The following is a 23,171-nucleotide window of genomic DNA, read 5'->3' as shown; positions in this document are numbered from 1 at the left end:
GCTTGTGAAAAAAATGTATAATATGGACATATCTGACTATATACAACTTTTCTATCAAATGAAGTTTTGCAAACATCCGACAGATGGCGCATGGTCGCTAAATCTTCTCCTTATTAGAGAGTTAATTTTAAGATTATATACGGAACAACCTTGCAGTCACTATGTGACTGCTGTGACTAGTGAACAATAAAAAATTAAAATTTTGCTTTCTTAAGGTAGTACTACCGTTACCACAGGAGTCAAATCCCAAAACCTAACCTTATTTGATTAACGTAGTAGATTTCCCTATACTAAATCACGTTGGAGAAAGAGAGGCAGAGATAAATTTTGAATGTTTTTTATTAGTAAATATTCTCATATGCTTGGAAACCATATTGATTGTTATTAAATATGTTCTAGATGTTATTTTCTCTCGTTTTCTTAATTTTTATAAGAATCTGAACGTCCAGTTTTGTGGAATAAAATAAAGTCTTCAATTTTGCATAAGGATCAATGGTAAAGGCAATAATATGTAAATATTAATATCTTTTTTTCAGGACTTGCCAGGCTTCCAAAAATTTTATTGCTTAATTATGGTATTATAAAGTGCCAATATGCCAAATTTCATTAAATTCTGAACATCAATTCTAAAACCGGTAGTACTACCTTAAATAATGGCTTTGTTAAATTGCATTATACTTTCTTAAATATTGACACTAGTAAAGATATCAATTCATCCCGATGTTACACTCATCTAGAGCTTTCATTTGAGTACCCACATGCATTTTGATATATTTTTCATATATTCATATATATAATATATATAAATATATGAAAAATTGATGTGGGTACTCAAATGAAAGGTCTCGATGAGTGTAATGCCATAGTGAACTTATATCTTTAAAAATGTCAATAGTTCACAAGATATAAGGTCATTTCTTAACTATGTATCTAGATCATTTGCAATCTAGATCATGTATTTAGATCATTTGCAATGATACTAAATTTGACTAAAAAGCCGATTTTATCATATGACTATCCTGGACACAAAATTTTTCTTATTCTCTTAATAATATAGATGACTTCTCTCTATAAGGGCTTATTTCATCCTAATTTTTCAGTTTAATTAATTACAAAACTAATTTTTATTAAATAAAAAATGTTAAATGCATATGGCTAGAGATAAAAAAATTTTCACCGGTTATTTAATAAAATTCAAGACTTTTCTTCTATAACATAAAAAGTATTAAAAATCTTCCCAGCAATTATTTTAATCCCCGCAATATTATTAAAAAAATCCATAAATTTATTATAACTAATAAACACTCTAAATAAACAGCTCGTAAAATTTGCAGCCTGCCATAAAATAATAATTGAAAGATATGTAGTAGTGGTTAGACATAACATGTAACAAGCTACCCAGTAATCCATATTTTATCCCGCGGTTTGTTAACAATGAAATTTAGGTCTCTAATTAGAAATACACGACCACTGCCGGCGTGCTATCTGTCACTCTTTGCACACCAGCATATCCACCCTGTACCCATATAATATAATATAATATAATATAATACAAACAGCCCTACTGTTTCGTCCATACAATATATATCCATAATACCAACAGTGTATTATAACTGTCGTAGTAACAGTTGACGTGTAAACCGCTAAAGTTATATGCGAGAGTAGGAAATCGCGTCGGATAGACCACAGGAAGCCGGTAGTTTATCACCTCGTGCCATAACCGCACACCCTCATTCTCATTCTCAATCTCCTTTCAACCCTTCTCTTTCTAACGCACTTTTTCCCTTCAGAGTTTATTGCAAAAAACTGCCCAATAATTTTCATTTATTCCAGCAAATTTTTTCTCACACTTGCTATGTAGTTTAAGTTACATAAATCTAACCGTTTCATCCTTTTATTATTTTCATTCCGGTCTATTTATTCCGTTTTATTTTATCACTACTTTCATCACTGTAATTTTTTACCAAGTAAAGTTGATTTATTATAGATTTTTGTGAGCAAGGAAAGATGATAAATGAATCTTACGAGTGTTAGACGTTAGACAAGACCTGCAAAAGTAAAAAATTTATACGATTTACGCTGACGATAAAAAAATGCTTTGTAATAAAATATATTATTTTACGGTAAATTTTTATTTTATATTCAGGGCAATCATTTCCGTATTTCACGTCAGTTTTATTAAAATTAAATGTTGTATTACATTTATATATGTCGATTTATTATTTATATCAATCAAAATTGTGACGGATTCCATTTCACGATAAATATTGCCTTTTTTGATTTATATTGTATAAATTTGTTGTATTTTATTTAAAACGTTTCGATAAAAAATGAGTTATTACTGTTTACACGTAAAATAAAAAAAAAATAATTAATTGATTGAAAAAAATATTACTCTTGAAATTTGATATTTTTATCGAAATATTCAGTTTGAATTAAATAATAAAATTCATTATAATAAAAAGAAAAAAAATTTCATTCAATAATTTTACCAGCATACATTATTTTTAAACAAAATAAGTTATTTTTTACTTAAAAATTTTGTCTTAGAGAATTAAGATAAAAAATACAATACCAAAAATTTGTAAAGGTCTCTTGTTTTTTATATTGTCAAAAATGAGTCTCAAAAAAATTTTAAACAGTGTAAAATTTTTTTTTTTTTGCACGCCTCATAAAGCAAAGCGGTTAAGATAGTGTCTTATTGTTAACTAATGAAATTCCAGCAATTTTTAGAACTTCAGATGCAAATATTATACACTGATAGAAGGATTTAGTTCTATTTAATAAGATTTAGTAACAGATACTAAATGATTTAGTAACAAACCTTTCATTACCAAATATTTAGTAATAGGTACTAAATCATTTATTATGAATTATTGGTACTCAATAAATCGTTTATTAGTATCAAAGAAATTAATTTTTTAACTTATTTTAGTGTGTAACCTAATTTTTTAACTTAAAATAAATAAAAATAATTAAAACAAATAATTTTAAGTAAAAATATAAGGTATTATAAAGAAAAGAATCTCATTAAATTATATTTTTTCGTTTGAGACATTTATAAAATTAAAAATTGAACAAGTTTTTAACTTCTCAATAATAGAAAAATTAAAAAATGTAAACTAAACTCCACTGAGAACAGACATAAATAGAAAATATTTATTGGGAGTATGTGTGTTTTTAAAGGTTTAATAAATCTCACAAAATCGAGCTGAATAAAATAATCTAAGTTAGTGAATAGGTTATGTATCACATAAACATTGGAATTAATTAAAGCATAGCCATCTACCGACAATACTTGCCAAAGAAATATTTAGTACCTGTTACTAAATATTATTTGGTGAAACTAAATATTTATTTCCATGTAATAAGGCTTTGTTCATATAAAGAAATCATTTATTAAGCTGTAGCAAATAATATTGATGGGAACAAAATATTTGTTTTTCCCAAATAAATGAATGAAAATTTTGTTACTAAATCAGTTTAGTACTCTGTATTAAATCCTTCTATCAGTGTATGTGCACGGAAGTTATGTGATGATACACTGAAAAAAAAATTAATTTGAATCAAAAGAAAAATTCTTGAATCAAGAAAATAATATTGAAGAAATTTTATGTTTTGAATCAAGAAAAATTATTGAATTAAGTAAAATTAACTAAATTTTTTAGTTTAAAATTTTTCTATTCGAATTAAAACAGTAAAGTTTTTCAAAATTATTTTTTTGATTTAAATAAATTTTTTTTTTAATATTTTTTTTGCACGCCTCATAAAGCAAAGCGGTTGAGATAGTGTCTTACTTTTAGGTTAGTTAATAAAATTTTAGCAACTTTTAGAACTTCAGATGCAAATATTGTATACACATATAATTTGATGATACACTGAAAAAAAAAAAATTAATTTGAATCAAGGGAAAAATTTTTGAACTAAAAAATAATTTTGAAGAAGTTCAGTGTCTTGAATCAAGATGAAAAATTATTAAATCAAGTAAAATTAACTAAATTTATTAGTTTTTAAATTTTTCTACTTAAATTAAAACTATAAAGTTCTTCAAAATTATTTTTTTGATTCAAATACATTTTTTTTCCGTGTATGAGTACATTTATAAAAATAAAAATAGTTTACTTTACTAAATATATAGAGCGCAATTCAAATTTCTAGTCGCAACACAAATTGAGATGAAATATATGTGAAGCCAATTTATTCGTAATGTGATTGGTCAAGCATGAAAATATATATAATTCTACACTAACTTTCAGGCGCGCGCTTGCGCGCGCACGTTGAGTTTAGTACTTTTTAAAATTTGTTGAAGTGAAAATTTTTTTTTTCAAAAAGATTTTCTATTTTTTTTTAATTAAAAAGCTAGTGCTTGAATAAAAGGAAAAAAAAACTCTTGAAAGTAGTCTTAACTATTTTTGCTTTGAGAATTTTTGTTCAAATTTTTTTTTTCAATTAAAAAAAAAAAATACTTTTCTTGACTCAAGAATTTTTCTTCAGTGCAAAAAGTAAAATTGACTGTAAGTGAAAGTTGAAAGTATCGTTTTCCCGGTAGACCGCAAAAAGTTAATAGCGACGACTCTTTAATATTTACCATTTCATAAAGCGATTTCAAGCAAGTTCATCTTTAGAATCTGACGCTTGTCTACGAATGGTATATTTAATTTAGTGACTTCAGCAAACTACCCTCTTTGAAGACTATATTTGATATAAATATAAATTTAAACATCTATTTATACATGTACATGTTCACAAATATATTAAAACAAGTATATATAAGTGAAAAAGATGAAAGCGAACGGGAGTTGTAAGCTCTTAGAAGTGAATTCTCCATTACTTCTCGAGCACAGTTTGATAAATTGACTCGACGGTTTCCACAGGAAAGCACATCTGTTTAATATTTACTTATTCATTTTTAATGATTCGCTCATATTTCATACTTCATTTTTTATGCTGGTTAACACCCAATGTAAATACAAAATATTGAATATATATAAATAAATATAACCACAACTAAGGTAAAGAATGAATTTGCGTTGGATTGAATGAAATGTATCTATGTATGTGGCGGAATCTTAGAACTCGATTTTTGGGCACTTAAAAACGTCGGATGAGATTGAAACTTTGCACACTTATCAAAGACCGATGACACTACAATTATTTAATAAGTTAGTCTCATTATCCTGACCAGGATCGACAGGATTTCCGGTTTTTTAACGAATTTAAATTTTTTTAACAAATTTGAAAAACCGGATTAATAAAAAACTAAACTAAAAAGTAGAAAATTATTTTCAATCAGTTTAAAATGATAATAAAGTGATTAACAAAATAATAAATTTGATCGTAAAAAAGCGTGGGGTGCTTGACGTTAATTTTTGTAAATATTTTATTGACAAATATTGGTTAAAGTAGAGTCAATATAAAAATATCTTAAGCACTCCAAGCTTTTTTTTTTGTTACTCTATTTTTATTTTAAATTTGATAAAAAATTATTTTCTACTTTTTAATTTGGTTTTTTATTAAAATACTAGCAACCTTGCAATCACTATGTGACTGCCGTGACTTGTGAACTATATATGAATAAAATTTTGCTTTATTAAATAATGATTTATGTTAATTGCACTGTACTTTCTTAAATATTGACGTTTTTAAAGATATAAGCTCATCCCAATGTTACACTCATCAAGAGCTTTCATTTGAGTACTCACATGCATTTTTCATATATTTTATATATTTCATATATACGATATTTATGAAATATATGAAAAGTGCATGTGGGTACTCGAATGAAAGGTCTCGATGAGTGTAACATCAGAATGGACTTATATTTACGAAAATATTAAAAATTAAGGAATAACTATTGCATTTTGTTAATTAATGATGTTTTTAACGATATAAGCTCATCCTGATGTTACACTCATCAAGAGCTTTCATTTGAGTACCCACATGCATTTTGATATATTTTTCATATATACATATATATAATATATATAAATATATGAAAAATTGATGTGGGTACTCAAATGAAAGGTCTTGATGAGTGTAACATCGGGATAAGCTTATATCATTAAAAATGTCAATAGTTCACAAAATGCAAGGTCAATTTTTAATTATTGACATTTTTTAAGATATAAGCTCATTCCGATGTTACACTCATCAAGACCTTTCATTTGAGTACCCACATGCATTTTGATATATTTTTCATATATACATATATATAATATATATAAATATATGAAAAATTGATGTGGGTACTCAAATGAAAGGTCTTGATGAGTGTAACATCGGGATGAGCTTATATCTTTAAAAATGTCAATATTTCACTAGATACAAGGTCATTTCTTAATTATGTATCTAGAGATAGAGAATTTTCGAATGCAGTCTAAATACTTATCATCATAAATTGACTATCGGTGAGAATGATATGAAACCTTAAAAAGGAACAAATTCAAATCAAGACCTTTGCAATGACACTAAATTTCACTAAAAAAATCGATGTCATCATATGACTATCCTGGAAACAAAATTTTTCTTATTCTTTAATAATATAGATTATTTATTGATATGTATATAAAAATGAAGATAACACAAAGTATAACTTCGCTTTGTATTGAATAAAATCTAAAATGTTTACTCGAGTATTTAATTCACGTTGTTGGATTTATTCGTTTTTGTTAAAACTTATTCCCGTATTTAATTCATCAGATATGGCCTCTGCACGTTGGAGGCCGCCCAACGTTCTTTACACTCTTTACTTTATACTTAACTTCGACCGACTCGTATCCAGTGTATAATAGTTGCTGTATAGTATATAGTATACAGTATATATAAGTAAAGGTTTACTTTTATTTTGTGAGTTGAGAAGTACAAGAACAAGACGAGAGAAGAGATAAGTGTAAGGTGTAAGGACACTGAGAAGACGGAGAGAGATGACGTTAAGGGGCAACATCAACAAGAGTATGGAATTTCAAGGTCGACGAGGTTTCGTCGCAAACGACAGCCAGCCAAGGTGTCCCGCAAAAAACCTTCCATTTTTAAAAATCCGTCAAAATAGAAAATAAATTCTTCATACCGCGTCTTTAATAAACTCAATTATCATTTTTCGCTTCGATAAAGAAATTAAGGGTTACACTCACTAAGAAGGCTGAAAAAAGGGATTTTTCAATCATTTTTTTCACAAGAGGCTTTTTAATTGATTAATATGAAAATTGTTGTACTTATAATAATCACTTTCAATTTTATTTATACACTGATAGAAGGATTTATTAACTATTAATAATTTCATTTATTTGAAGACAGTTATTTAATTTATTAAATTTTAATAAATATTTTTAACATCCAATAAATATTTAAAGAAAATTGCTATTTTTGCTGTTTATTTTAAATAAATATTTGTTAACAGTTAACAAATGTTCATTAACCATTAATAAATATTTATTAAGAGTTAATAAATTACTTATTTACTGTAAATAAATATTTGTTAACTGTTAACAAATATTTATTAACATTTAATAAATATTTATTAAACCGTATGATGTTAAAAAATCATTTATTAACAGTTAATAAAACTCATTAAATATAAACAAATCCTTCTATTAGTATACACTGATAGAAGGATTTATTAACTATTAACAATTTAATTTATTTGAAGACAGTTATTTAAATTATTTGCATTAATTATTTTACATTGTAATAACGTTTATTGTAAAATATCAAATTCTATCACAGTTCATAATTATCTTTTATATTTTTAAATATTAAAAACTTTAATTTATTTAGTAAATTGAATTATTATCATGTATTCCAGCTATTAGGGTTATAAAAAGTGTCAAAAGAAAATTGCTATTTTTGCTTTTTATTTCAAATAAATATTTATTAACAGTTAATAAATTGTACTTAATAAATTACTTATTAACTGTTAATAAATATTTGTTCTGTTAACAAATATTTATTAACATTTAATAAATCGTATTTGATAAATAATTTATTAATTGTTAATAAATATCTATTAAATTATATAATGTTAAAAAATCATTTATTAACAGTTAATAAAGCTTGTTAAATATAAACAAATCCTTCTTTCAGTGTATAAAAAAGGTCTTTATCAATTTCTCTCTATCTTTTACCGTTCAGTCATAATTTGAGCTCAATCTAAATTCATTAGAAAGATTTTTCTAATTTCTCTATAAATAATCTTAAATAATTTTCATCAATAAAATATTTTCAATATTTAATAAAAATAAAAAAAAAATAAATGTCCTAGCAGAGCATGGTTTCGATCCACGGACCTCTGGGTTATGGGCCCAGCACGCTTCCACTGCGCCACTCTGCTGATGGAACTCCAGGCTGTTTTTACCTATTATAAGCTCGCGTCCCTTTCCGACGAAATTACAACATTCCTTGCATGTCTGCGGTATGAAAAATAAAAAAAAATTATCTTCCTTTGGGAAATCGTGACTGATACACGGAACAGTAGCAAGTTTTATATCACATATTGTCGTTATCTTCTTCACCCTTCACAGTCAGCTGGCTTTTGTCAGCAAACTTCAATAAAGGGAAGCTCGTTTATCAGAAACTGAGTGTCTATAGATATATAAGGTACAATATACAAGTAAAGGGTACGTCTATGTCTTTTGACATCAGAGAGAGGATTCCGAGTTCGAGCTGTAACCCATCTCGTTTGTGAAAGTCTTATACCCTCGTCACCCTTCAACAAGACGGTCTTACGTGTTCTATTAATTTTCTCGGTTCTACATTTAATTAAACCTACAAATATTTACACATTAGGCAGAATTTTTTTTTATTTTATTGATTATTTGTTCTCATTTATTTCAAGCTTTTAATAAATTTTTTTCAAGTATTTTTTATTCTTTTTAAAATAATTTAAAGCTAAAAATTGATAAAATATTATTTATATTTTTTTATTGATATAAAACCAAAAATGAAGAATTATGAATAAAAAAAGCTTCAAGCTAATGATTTTTCGATATTTTTACAATATTCATAGTTTGGGTAATTTTTAAATAAATTTTAGAAATAATATTGCTATCACAGGATCAATTAACAATTATTTAATGGATAAAAGTGACGGAAAAAAATTATAGAATCAAAAAATTATTGAAAACTCCTCGAAAACTTGACAAAAAATTGACAAACCAAAAAATATATAAAATCATAAAAAGGGCGCAAATTTACGCTAAGACATTTCTGATGATATCGAATTTAACTATAAAAATTCCTTTTGAAATAAAAAGATGCCTGGCACAAATTTTTTATTATTCTCTTAATTATTTAGATGATTAATTGACTATCGCCGAAAAAAATATCAAACCGTGAAAATACATAAATTCAGGTTACGACCTTTCTAATGGTACCTTATTTAACTATAGAAACTTATTTTATAATGAAGATAAGCTTGGAACAAAATTTTGCTTATTTTCTTAATTTTATGGATTAATATTTGATAAATAATCACATTGATATGTACGAAACAAAATAAATAAATAAACAAATTTTATCTAGCTTTAAATTCGAAAAATTATAATAAATTATTTTAGAAAATCATATGAATCCTTGAAAAGGCAATTTTAGGCCGACTTTTTTAATTAAACTAAATTTAACTTAAATAATCTATTTTATCGCTTTTAAATACACCTAAGACAGATTTTTTCTTTTTCTATCAATTATTTAACATTAAAATCTTCTTGATTCTTCAATTGATCCTTAAAATTTCACACTAATATTATTGCTAACTTTTAACCATTGACATCTTTTGGCTTCCACTTAATAGCAGCTCTAAACTCTTAATTAAAGACACCCAGGTTCGATTCCCCGCTTTGTCCAATCCCAATATTTTTTTTCAATTTTTTTTTTCATCTCAGTAAATTTAATTTATAACTTTAACTATTTATTTAACAACAAATGGCAAAAATTACTACTAAAATATATGATTAAAAATTATTAATAAAAATACCATCAAACTAAAACTATTTAAAAAGACACTAATATAGGTCAAGATTTTTCCAATAATTAACTTTAACTAAAAAAAACTCTTTTTATAATTTTAATGCACTCAAAAAAAATTTTTTTTTTTTTTTAATTATATAAATTGTCTCAAACTTTGAAATTATTATTTTTTTTTCTTTTAAGAATTCATTATATATCGGAGTTTATCCTCTTATCTCTGGAAACATAATCCACTTGACTCTGGAGAATTACTGTCATGAAAAATTTTCATGTTCTTCTAAATAATTAATGCAATCCATTAAAAGATTGAAGTACATACCAAATAAAAATAAAAATAAATAAAAAAAAAATTACTACGTATATCTAAAGTAACTCTAGAGTGTTGGAACAATATTTCAAATTTCAGTAACTCTGCATGCGGTATAAATGCAGTAAATAAATCAAATATAGTTATATTCGCGATCCCTTTTACTGAAATGACTGCACCGAATAACATAAATCCCCGGAGACTTGTCAAAGTAGCCTGACACTTCCTCTCCAAAATACAAGCCACTCACACACAATCGCTCACATACATGTAACATGTGAGTGTCCACTATAATGGGACTAGCGAATTAATTTCCTGTGGATCGACTCGCATCGGCGCCATCAAGAAAATCCCGGCATTCCGAACCCATATGATGTCATTTAATCCTGTATGAATAGCAATAATAATAATAATAATAATAATAATAATAATAATAATAATAATAATAATTAGCTCGTGAAATTTCTCGGAAATAATTTGGGAAATATCAAACTCATTAAGCTCTGCTAAATACTAACAAACTTTTAAATTTGAGTGGGCTACTCTGCTTCAATTTATAACTAAAAGTTTCCCTTTAATTAAAGGCGAAGTGTTTCTACATTTATTTATGTTTTTTTTTTTACACTCACAAAAAGTACATTACAACTTTTATTAGTACGTGGAACGTATTTTATATTTTACATTTCATATTTATATTTAAATGGAAGTCTAATATGGAATATTAATTTAAAAAGTTTTATATAATTTATTATCCTTGGATTTGTTCCATTTTTGAAAAAAAAAAAAATAAAAATCCGTTCATTTTTCATCACCACAACTTTTTTATCTTCACAGAGTAGAAAACTTTACAAGAGACGTTTCTGTCTAAGAGCAAACGTCATTTATTTTATCGCAGTATAAAAAATTTCTAGAAATTCCGGAAAAAGTTTTGTAATTTACTTTCTATTAGTTAAGATAATTACTACGAAATTTTATTGATAGAAAATTTTTCTTCCATATTTTTCAACAATTATCCATAATTTCGATACTTTAATTCAAAATTTCTACTTTAAAAAATAATTTTTTATATTTTAAAAAATTCCATCAATTCAAAATGTACAAAAAAATTTATTTAAATATTTTTAATTGAAAATCTTTTACTTAGCTCAATTATTTCAGATTTTAATTAATTTTAGGACATTCAAAATTCTTAAAATTTAATTTTTTTGAGCTTAATAAAGTTAAAATTTCTAAAAAAACTAATTCTTTATTGTAACACTAGAAAAAAATTTTTTTTTGTCTCAATATAAATACAAATCTTTTACTGCTTCACTAGCGGACAAAATTTTCGCCTGATCGCCACCTAGCGGCACTTTTTCGACCTAATTTCTAAAAAAGATTCTAGGGGCCTTTTTTACGACTTTAAACCTCGTATTTGTTGACAAAACTGACAGTAGTGATAAAATAAATCCCCAACTGACCATTCCTCATTTCCATGCTTGTTTTTATGTCTTTTATTGTACCAGAAATTAAAATACGCGCGTAAGCGCGCTCCTAAATATAGAATTTGTCTATATTTTCATGCTTATGATATATTTGACTAATCACGTTACGAATAAATTGACTTTACATATATTTCATCTCAATTTTATATTGAAAAATTTTTACCGCTTCGCTAGCAGACAAAATTTCCGCCCAATCGCCACCTAGCGGCTTTTTATCAAACTAATTTCTAAAAAAATTCTAGGAGCCTTTTTACGACTTTTCAACCTTATTATCACTCCACTTGCGGATAAAATTTCTGCCCGGTCGCCACCTAGTGGCACTTACTCGAACTAATTTCTAAAAAAAAATTCCAGGAGTCTTTTTTACGACTTTTAACCTCATATTTGTTGACAAAACTGACTGTAGTCATAAAATATATATCCCAACTGAATATTCCTCATTTCAATGCTTGTTTTTACGGCTTTTATTATATTTGCTGAATTTAAATTCAAACAATACATTGTTTTATTCAGTGTCTCTCAAATATTTACATTTTCACTGAAACAATGATAATAACAAGATACAGACACTAATTAAATACACAGAACTGGAAATTAGGACTCGGAAGTGAGTTAGTGTCAACGGCGACAGACGTTAAAGTTAAAGTTTAAATGATCTGAGCTTTTGACGGCAGAGCGAGGATTTTATCTCGCTTTTCCAAATGTATAAACTTTTTTTTTTACTCTTCTTAAAAAAGTAAATTCCTAATGTAAGTATACATATGTAGAGTCACGTATCCTCTCATAAACTTTTTACGTTTAAAATAAAAAAAAGTACTCACAGTTGGAATTTATATGCTGACACGCAGTGTTTGCAAAAATCCAATATAAATGTGCCCTTATTTTATATTATTATATATTTTTACGTACTACGCGTATGTTACCACTTTAAAAGTTCCCTCGGCAAAATTTGTAATTAATTTGGCTAATTGAAATATTTAACAATGTCGATTCAATTAGTAATTTTAATCGCCAGTTTAATTTAAAATGTTAATTAACTACTTTTTTAAATTACTTACAATTTTTTTTCTTGAATATTAATATTAAATTACTTTTTAAAAATAAAATAAAAAGAAATTGGGGCTCTTATCCAATAAATTATATCTTAATATAAAATATATATACTTCAGAGATAAATTTTTTTGTCTCTATTTATAAGTAATATATTTCCCATCTTAAAAACCCGCCTTTGCTTTTTCCCGGTAAAAAATATAATAAGAATATAAAGACGGATGACCCGAAGGATATATCTGGAAAAGTCTCGGTAAATCTCGTGTATTGGAAATCCAAGAAAAAAATATCTTTTAAAAAAATCACCCACTTCAGGTTCAGTTCCTTTACTTTGACAGAAATCTTTCTTTAGATTTTCTTTGGGCTCTTGAAATATTTATCTCTTTTTACTGGGCACTTTTTTACTTTGCTGGACTAATTTTTTTTTTGCATGAATGAAAAAATTTTCAATTCATAAATTTCATAAAAATTTAATGACTAAAACGATTTTTTTAATATTTCATTTTTACACTGATAAAAAGATTTGTTTATATTTAATAAAGCTTTATTAACTGTTAATAAATGATTTTTTAACATCATAGGATTTAATAAATATTTATTGACAGTTAGTAAATTATTTATTAAATGTTAATAAATATTTGTTAACAGTTAACAAATATTTATTAACAGTTAATAAGTAATTTATTAAGAACAATTTATAAACTGTTGATAAATATTTATTAATGGTTAATGAATATTTGTTAACTGTTAACGAATATTTATTTAATAATTCAATTCACTAAATAAATTAATATTTAATATTTAAAACCATAAAAAATAATTATAAGCTGTGATTGAATTTGGCATTTTACAATAAACGTTAACTGTTAATAAATATTTGTTAACTATTAATAACAAATAGAAACAAATTCACTCAACAAAATATTTATTAACTGTTAATAAATATTTGTTAACTATTAATAAATTCATTCTTATTAACTATTATTAAATGTCCTTTCCTTCCAAATAAATATTTACTGAATGTTGAAAAATATTAATCAAAATTTAATAATTTCAATAATTGTCTTCAAATAAATTAAATTATGAATCGTTAATAAATTCTTCTATCAGTGTACACGAATTTGTTTATATTTAATAAGCTTTATTAACTTTCAATAAATGATTTTTTAACATCATAGTCTTTGATAAATATTTATTAACAGTTAATAAATTATTTATTAAATACGGTTTATTAGATGTTAATAAATATTTGTTAACAGTTAACAAATATTTATTAACAGTTAGTAAGTAATTTATTAAGTACAATTTATTAACTGTTAATAAATATTTATTAACGGTTAATGAATATTTGTTAACTGTTGACAAATATTTATTTAAAATAAAAAGCAAAAATAGCAATTTTCTTTTGACACTTTTTATAACCCTATAGCTGGAATACATGATAATAATTAAACTCACTAAATAAATTAACGTTTTTAGAATTTAAAAATATAAAAGATAATAATGAGCTGTGATAGAATTTGATATTTTACAATAAACTTTATTATAATGTAATATAATTAATGCAAATAATTTATAAAGATGATTTTTGTTTCTAAGCAATCTTCATATCATATGACATTGCAAGCGAAACAAATTCACTCAACAAAATATTTATTAACTGTTAATAAATATTTGTTAAAATTTAATAAATTAAATAATTGTCTTCAAATAAATTAAAATATTAATAATTAATAAATCCTTCTATCGGTGTGGACTATTTCTTTTTTTACATGAATGAAAGAATTTTCAATTAATAAATTTCTTAACTTAAAAATTTATTGACTAAAAAAATTTTTTTTTTATTCAATAATTTTTTTAATATTTTATTTTTGTTTGTAAAAATGTTTACACATAATATAAAAACACGTGGCTACAAAGGAGCCTCATTAATAAAACATTTAAAGAGAAATAAGAATAACTTACCCCATGATTGGCATTTACCGTCGGGTCAGGTTTAGCAACCCCCGGGCGTTCTTTTATCGCTAATAATTTAGCTTTTTTCTTGGCCTTACCGCCCGCTTGACGCAATTTAACTGTAACAGCTTTCGTTTTGAAGCTTTCAGCGGAATAAACACAAGTTAGCATTTTACTTCTTTCACCGCTAATAACTTCAGTCTTTACTGGCGCATTTTTTTTATATTAATTATTAAAGAACTTCACAAAACTTTTTTACCGTATATATATTTATTATTTATGATATAATTACTGTTATTACTATTTATATTATTACTGTGTATTTCTCCGTTTGATCTCAGGAGTCTGAGGACCGAAATTGTGTTTCCTTCTTTGTAGTCGGCAGCCTTTATATTAAAATCTCCAAGGGCGTACAGGTTTCTGTGAAATGAATTTTCTATGGTTGGTAAACTGCACCGTTTTTCTGCTCTATACTGCTTCCACTCTCTTCTTTTCTATTTCAATATGCTTTTTTACTTGTTTCTCTCTCTCTCTGCTTTTAGATCCGTTTTCTTCGTTTCTTCTACTACTATTATTTATTTTTTTTTCTCGATCGAATAGCAAACTGGTACCAAAATTTACTATATATTAGAGAGTGTATAGTATAGTACAAGCTAAAGTTTTTTTGTCCTGCGTCTTTTTACGGGCCGTATAGACACAGACCTGTTGATTTAACGGTGGTATTGGGTTTTAAATTTACGAATACCGTTTCTAAATTCACTCAGTTTTTAAATTTCATTTCTCTGTCGATCTGTCGATCTGTTGTGGTTTTGTTTTTATGAAAAAAAAAAAATTTTTGTTAGTTTTATTGATTGAATTTCTTTTTTCATTGAATGTCAAGTCATTTTTTATGTAGCTTTATAGTTTTTTAATTATTTTATTATTTTTTTTTTTTATAATTATTTGACTCAAAATTTTACCAAAAAATTAAAATAAATTTTTTTTATTATTATTGTTATTGAATAGACAAATTTTAGGATAATAATAATAATAACTGGAAAATTTTGAGCCTTTTCAAGGTTTCATATTATTCTCATTAATAGTCAATTTATGATGATAAGTATTTAGGCTGCATTTAAAAATGCTCTATCTCTAGATACATAATTGAGAAATGACTTAGTATCTTGGGAAATATTGGCATTTTTTAAAATATAAGCTCATCCCGATGTTACACTCATCGAGACCTTTCATTTGAGTACCCACATGCATTTTTGATATATTTTTCATATATACGTATATATAATATATATAAATATATGAAAAATTGATGTGGGTACTCAAATGAAAGCTTTTGATGAATGTAACATCGAAATGAGCTTATATCTTAAAAAATGTAAAAAATTAAGAAATGACCTTGTATCTTGAGAACTATCGACATTTTTTAAAATATAAGCTCATCCCGATGTTACACTCATCGAGACCTTTCATTTGAGTACCCACATGCATTTTTGATATATTTTTCATATATACATAAGGGTGTCTTCCGTGGAGAACCTTGTAATTTTGAGTTCTGTGAGCGTTTAGCATTCCTGAGATATTTTTGTGTGAAACGATGTATTTGATTTTCATAGAATTCTTTAATAGAAGCTTAGTTTGGGCATTTCCGGTGAAAATTCAAAATTTGGCCGGAAATACCCAATTAAATCTCCTGTTAAAAAATTCTATGAAAATCAAATACATCGTCTCACACCAAAATATCTCAGGAAATGCCCAAACGCAGCCCCTGTTAAAAGCGGAACTCAAAATTCCAATTTTAAAAAGTTCTCCACGGAAGTTACATTTTGGCACACCCTAATATATATAATATATATAAATATACGAAAAATTGATGTGGGTACTCAAATAAAAGCTCTTGATGAGTGTAACATCGAAATGAGTTTATATCTTAAAAAATGTCAATAATTGTGAAATGACCTTGTAGCTTGTGAACTCTTGACATTTTTAAAGATATAAGCTCATTCCAACATTACACTCATCAAGACCTTTCATTTGAGTACCCACATCAATTTTTCATATATTTATATATATTATATATATGTATATATGAAAAATATATCAAAATGCATGTGGGTACTTAAATGAAAGCTCTTGATAAGCGTAACATCGGAATGAGCTTATATCTTTAAAAACTTCAATATTTAAGAAAGTACAGTGCAATTTAACTTAAGTCATTATTTAATAAAGTAAAATTTTATTCATTTATAGTTCACAAGTCACGGAAGTCAAATATTGACTGCAAAGTTGTTAGTTATTATTATTGTTATTATTATTATTATTATTATTATTATTATTACTGATTTTAAAATAAGAATGAAAAAGCTTATGAAAAAATGTAAGTCATCGATCCACTTAGTTGTAACTTATGTTATACGTTACATATTATATATATGTATATACATAATTTAAAAATAAGAGAAATATGCCGGAGTAATATGATGATGAGTCGGTGCATTCTGATCGTCTTTTTCTCTTGACACCGCCGACGATGGAATGCAATCTACACGATCTTATTGAGACTTTTATCGGGTTTCATCGAGTGCGTTAGTCGGTTGTAACGACGGTGATGCATCAGATAATTATTTCATCTTGTCTCATATAAATATACTCCAATATAGTGTATATCGTACCCTCAGATGCATCTACTCCATTAATAAAAAAAAAAAAAAATATCGACTATTGTTGTTAGTAAAACGTGTTAAATCATTACTTATTTGATTAAATAGATAAAATCTAATTTTTAAATTCATTAGATCCTTTAGAATATTTTTTTTTATATTTTTCAACATTAATCAATTAATTTGATGGATTATCTCGGTAAAAAATCAAATAAATTATTTATAGATTGGATTTACTCTCGTAAATCAAATAAAAGTTTGTCTCTTTACAACTGCGTGTAATACAAAGTACAACTAACATTTAAACCCGTTCCGAGTAGAGATACTCTACGTGTTTTCTCATATGACGGTGATTGTATATTTATATATAAAGTATATGAATGCTGTAAAAGCACGGAAAAACAATGTCATCTCGTGGGTAGAATGCGAGGTGATGCTGCCAGTAAAGAAAAATAATAACAAACAAAACAGATAATAATAATAATAATAGTAAATAAATGAAAAGAAGTGAACTCGTCTTGTATTGCGGTTGTGCTCTTTTGAGACAAAACGAATAGAATGCTCACACACTGATTCTTCCATTCTTTTCTTTCATTTCGTTCCCTTCTCTTTATTTTATTTTTCATGTGTGTATTTTTTATTATTTTTATCTTCATAGCGTGCAGCTATACAGAAGACTATTTTTCCTGCCACATAAAAGTACCTTGTGCTTTTCTTGTAATTTGTAAATTAAAATTTAAAAAAAAAACTCCGTTTTTCATTAGCGAAAAAATAAATTAGAGTGTGCTATAAATTGTACGGAGAGAACCGGGTTCGATCCCGAGGCAAATTAAAATTATAATTTCACATTTTTTTTTTTTTTTTTTATGGTACGTAAGATTAAAAAGTAATTGTTGTATTTGAAAAATTAGGTTGAAAGTACTGTAATTTATTTCAATAGGCATTATTGTTATCATTTTTATTCTTTGAGACTATGCGAGTTTTTTTTTATGTGTAATTTTTAACGGAAGAGAGGACAGTTATTTTTTTTTAACTGTACTTTAGTTATTCATTCAGATTTATTAAAATTTTTTTTATTGTTATTTAACCTACTGCTCTAAAAATATTCGAGTAATTTTCCGATAAATAAAAAAATTATTCAATCAATAGAGAGTATTTAAAATATTCAAGAGATAATTTTTTAGTAAAAATAATTTACTTTATAAATTTTTTAACGATTAAAAAAAATCAAGGACGTAAGCATTTTTCAGTGTCTTATCGCCCTTAACATATCCCTATTTATTACAGCTTATCTGAGCCACCAGATAAGTAATATAATCCGTAGCCCTCGAATTAATGATGAAAAACGAGAACAGACCATTCTACTATCATTATTGTTATTATTATTATCTAAATCTTCCCACAAAAATAACCGGTATTTGTTATCTTTAATTATTCGAGATAAATTCCGTAATCGGCGAGCCTACCGGTTTTTTTTCTGAATATTACAAAGACTAGATAGTAGTCTTAAAAATTTACGACTGTAAATTTAGCACTGACATAATCTGGCATTGACCGACTTTTAATAAAATTATAATTAAGGCAATTAATTTGCAAAAAATTCATTTTTTTTTATATCTTAAAAATTATTTATAATTTATTTTTTAGTTAATTTTATTTTTAAACTCTAAAAAAATTTATTTTATTCGAGAAAAATTTTCAAACCAAAAATTTTAATAATTAAGACAAGAATTGAGTAAGTGAAAAATATAAATTAATTTTTTTGACAATTAAATGAATCACAAAAAATATTTTTATTAATAAAAATTCAACAAAATTTTTTTTTGATAATTAAGGTAAAAAATAAATTATTGCCGTTAAAAAAATATAAAGTTGAAAAAATTAAAAGATATCATTTTTAAAAATTGAATTATTTTGAACTAATTTAAATTTACTTAAGAAAAAATTTTCTTAAAATTTTTTTGAAATTTTTTTATACTCAATTGTTCTTGTCGAGGAACATCCTTAAATTTAAAAAATATATTTTTAGATCAATAATTTTTTTTATTTGCCAGTAAAAGTATATTTTAATTATTTAAGTGAGTAAGCTAAGCCCATATTACCCTTAATTTTTTACTACACGTATATTTAATTTAATATTTTTTTTTTAATGTAAAAATGACCATTATTTGTCAATATTTTACATAAAATCTCTTTAAATAATAATTAACCTCAAAATTAATTATGTATTTTTTTTTATTAAAAAAATCTCTTAATTAAAATTTTTATTCTTGAATACTTTAATTATTAAAAACATTATAAATAATTTTGGTAAATTTAGCAGAGTAGTAAAGAGAGTTCATACGTTAGTTTCCTAGCCGAGTAGAGTTAACGCTGTAAGCTCTAACGGTGTCCCATCGTGTCGCTCGTGATGCTGTCCACTACAAGTAATACAAGTAAGGGAGATTTTGTGAGATCTAAGTACGAGAATGTGTATGAGTCGCATCTTCCATCTATATGCGACTCAGCTGTAGCGAATGCCCACCCGGAAGAACTAAACTGCCCACTGGACTGACTACGTACTAACTATAACGAATAGAACTGCACATCCATGTATCTATCTATGTATCCTACCATCTACCATATGTGAGACTAACAACGCCGATGATCAAGTTCTACGGTCACTGTCTGTGTTATGTCTCTTCATTTTCATTCCTGTCTCATTCCTAAACCACATATGCTACATACTACATACTCGGAGAGAAATTTCAAGCAAATATTCCTATGATACGAAAAAGATATAGAAAAAGTTTAATTCAAGCAATTATTTTAAAAAAAGATTCAAGTTGTTTTACAAGAAATAAATTTTCTTGGAACAAGAAAAAAAATTTAGTAATTAGGGTGCATTCAAAAATGCTCTATCTCTAGATACGTAATTAAGAAATAACTTCGTATCTTGAAAACTATAAACATTTTTAATGATATAAGCTCATCCTGATGTTACACTCATCGAGACCTTTCATTTGAGTACCCACATCAATTTTTCATATATATATATATATATATATATATATATATATATATATATATATATATATATATATATATATATATATATATATATCCAAATGTATGTGGGTACTTAAATGAAAGCTCTTGATGAGTGTAACATCGAGAGAGGCTTTTATCGTTAAAAATATCAATAAATAAGAAATGACCTCGTATTTTGTGAATTATTGACATTTTTAAAGATATAAGCTCATCCTGATGTTACATTTCTCGAGACCTTTCATTTGAGTACCCACATCAATTTTTCATATATATATATATATATATATATATATATATATATATATATATATATATATATATATATATATATGAAAAATATATCCAAATGTATGTGGGTACTTAAATGAAAGCTCTTGATGAGTGTATCATCGAGAGAAGCTTTTATCGTTAAAAATATCAATAAATAAGAAATGACCTCGTATTTTGTGAATTATTGACATTTTTAAAGATATAAGCTCATCCTGATGTTACATTTATCGAGATCTTTCATTTGAGTACCCACATCAATTTTTCATATATATATATGAAAAATATATCAAAATGTATGTGGGTACTTAAATGAAAGCTCTTGATGAGTGTAACATCGAGAGGAGCTTTTATCGTTAAAAATATCAATAATTAAGAAATGACCTCGTATCTTGTGAATCATTGACATTTTTAAAGATATAAGCTCACCCCGACATTACACTCATCGAGACCTTTCATTTGAGTACCCACATCAATTTTTTATATATTTATATATATAATATATATGATATTTATAAAATATATGAAAAGTGCATGTGGGTACTCAAACGAAAGCTCTTGATGAGTGTAACATCGGGATGAGCTTATATCTTGAAAAACGTCAGTAGTTAAGAAAGTACAGTGCAATTTAAAAAGTCATTGTTTAATAAAGCAAAATTTTATTTATTCATAATTCACATAGTGACTGCAAGGTTGCTAGTAAATAAAAATTTGATTAAATAAAATTTTTCATTTTAACACAAAAATCCCTCAGCTAAGTCTTATCACTCTCCTGCGTCATATTTTATTAGAATAAAAATAAAAATAAGTGATATTTAGTCCGCGTAGAATAAAAGCAAATTCTGTTGAGTTTGTATTAGCACTTTGTGAGTTAGACTCCTGTCGCCGTGCAATTTGTCAGTTGTAAGTGAGAGCTTGTCGATCTGTCATGATCAGGCCAATGGAAACTAGCTATGTATTATAATATGTACGTATAAACACAATTACAGCTCAAACCATACAAAATGTATAGTCTTTATTGTGTGAAGCGCTCAATAGCTCTGGCTATTTCTCAGTTTAAATATAATAGTGTTGTGGGTAGAGCAAAAATTGAACTCGCCATAAACGATAAGTTACTCTCGCTTTGTATATTGTATATTGTATATGTGTAACTTTGTATATTGTATATTGTATATGTGTAACAGCAACAGCATTCAATTCTTGTTGAACAAATAAATAAAGTGTCGACAAAAAACTAATCATAAATAAACACAATGCAATACGATTGACATGCCGTTTCAGTCCTGAAACGCCTACGGAAATATTTATTTTTTTTTTCAAACTGAAATTTCTGCACACGTGAGCTCGCATTAGGTGCGGAGGTTGAAGTAGAATTTACTGTAACAATTATTGCTTATTGGTTTAAATATATATATATATATATTTATATAATTGTCTTGAACTATTAAATAAATATGATTAGACAAGAAAGACATTGTTAATTTTTCTGATAAAAATTGGTAGAAATAATTTAATCAATTGGAATTAAAAAAATTAGTATTGCTTATTTTTGAATCACTTGCTAAATATTTTATTGATGATTCAAAAATCGGATTTTATTTTGAATATTGTCGGGAATATTGAAATTTTCAAGATTAATTTTTTTAGGCATCTAAAATGAAGTGATTTTAATGAATTTTTAAGATTAATTATCGGAATCTAATAATTATTAAATCGAAATAATTTTATTTTAGTTTCCTAAAAGCTTATTCACCTCTCAGGAGATTTATTTTTAAAAAATTACCAACATAATTTATAAAAATTTCATGTACAGACAGAGCCTAAATATTTTAATAGTAATACAGATTTTTAATTTATTTTTTCGATAAATCAATTGACGAATTATTTTGACAACAGATTACTATTTTAGATAGTCACTTAGATTGTACTTGATGGAAAATTTTTTCGGTTAAATGTTCGAAGAAAAAAACAATTTTTAGTCGAGGATATTGCTTTGTTTTCTTTTTAATTTTCTTTAGTTTATTTATTAGTAATTTGTATAGCCAGGATTTTTGCCTTAATCTTAAAGTAACAATTAATGGTGTTAAATTTTCGATATTAAGGCGAAAATATTGGTCGCATAAAAAATTTTTGAAATAAAAATTGTTAAAAATTTAATTTTCTAAAAAAAATGTCTTATAATTTTTTCTCAGGACCAATAAAAAAGCCGTAATTTAAAAAAAAAGATTTTTATAACTAGCAAAAATTTGAATAATTAATTATGAATCTTAATAATTGTTAAAAAAATCGTGATAAATTTTAACAAAGTTTTACTTTATTTATATACCAATAAAATTTTTATTGAAAAAAAAAATATTTGCGAAAATTACGCCTTTTTTCCTAAAAAAAAAAAAATAAAAAATAATAAACAAATAAATTGTCTTCCGTCTATCGAATTGTATGAGATAACTCAATTGACCTGTT

At 25.7% G+C, this 23,171-nt stretch overlaps 1 protein-coding gene and 1 non-coding gene across 5 annotated transcripts in view; both read right to left on the bottom strand.

Moving 5' to 3' along the window:
• The window catches only part of LOC123263744 (apoptosis-stimulating of p53 protein 2), a 144,767-nt gene that overhangs the window by 52,419 nt on the left and 69,177 nt on the right, over nucleotides 1-23,171 (bottom strand). The window contains exon 2 of one of the 4 annotated variants that reach the window (XM_044726718.1): nucleotides 14,767-15,547. The exons of the other annotated variants lie outside the window; for them this stretch is intronic. Coding sequence (XP_044582653.1) covers nucleotides 14,767-14,928 — 162 coding nt within the window. The 5' untranslated portion in view covers nucleotides 14,929-15,547. The remainder of the gene's footprint in view (nucleotides 1-14,766; nucleotides 15,548-23,171) is intronic. 4 annotated transcript variants of the gene reach the window in all.
• On the bottom strand, nucleotides 8,255-8,326 carry Trnam-cau. Its single transcript has one exon. It is a non-coding gene; the product is annotated as a tRNA-Met (tRNA).

Source organism: Cotesia glomerata, linkage group LG4 (genome assembly GCF_020080835.1).
Source record: "Cotesia glomerata isolate CgM1 linkage group LG4, MPM_Cglom_v2.3, whole genome shotgun sequence".
NCBI lineage: Eukaryota > Metazoa > Arthropoda > Insecta > Hymenoptera > Braconidae > Cotesia > Cotesia glomerata.
Note: the sequence above shows the minus strand (reverse complement) of the source record. Positions and strands in the feature narration are given on the sequence as shown.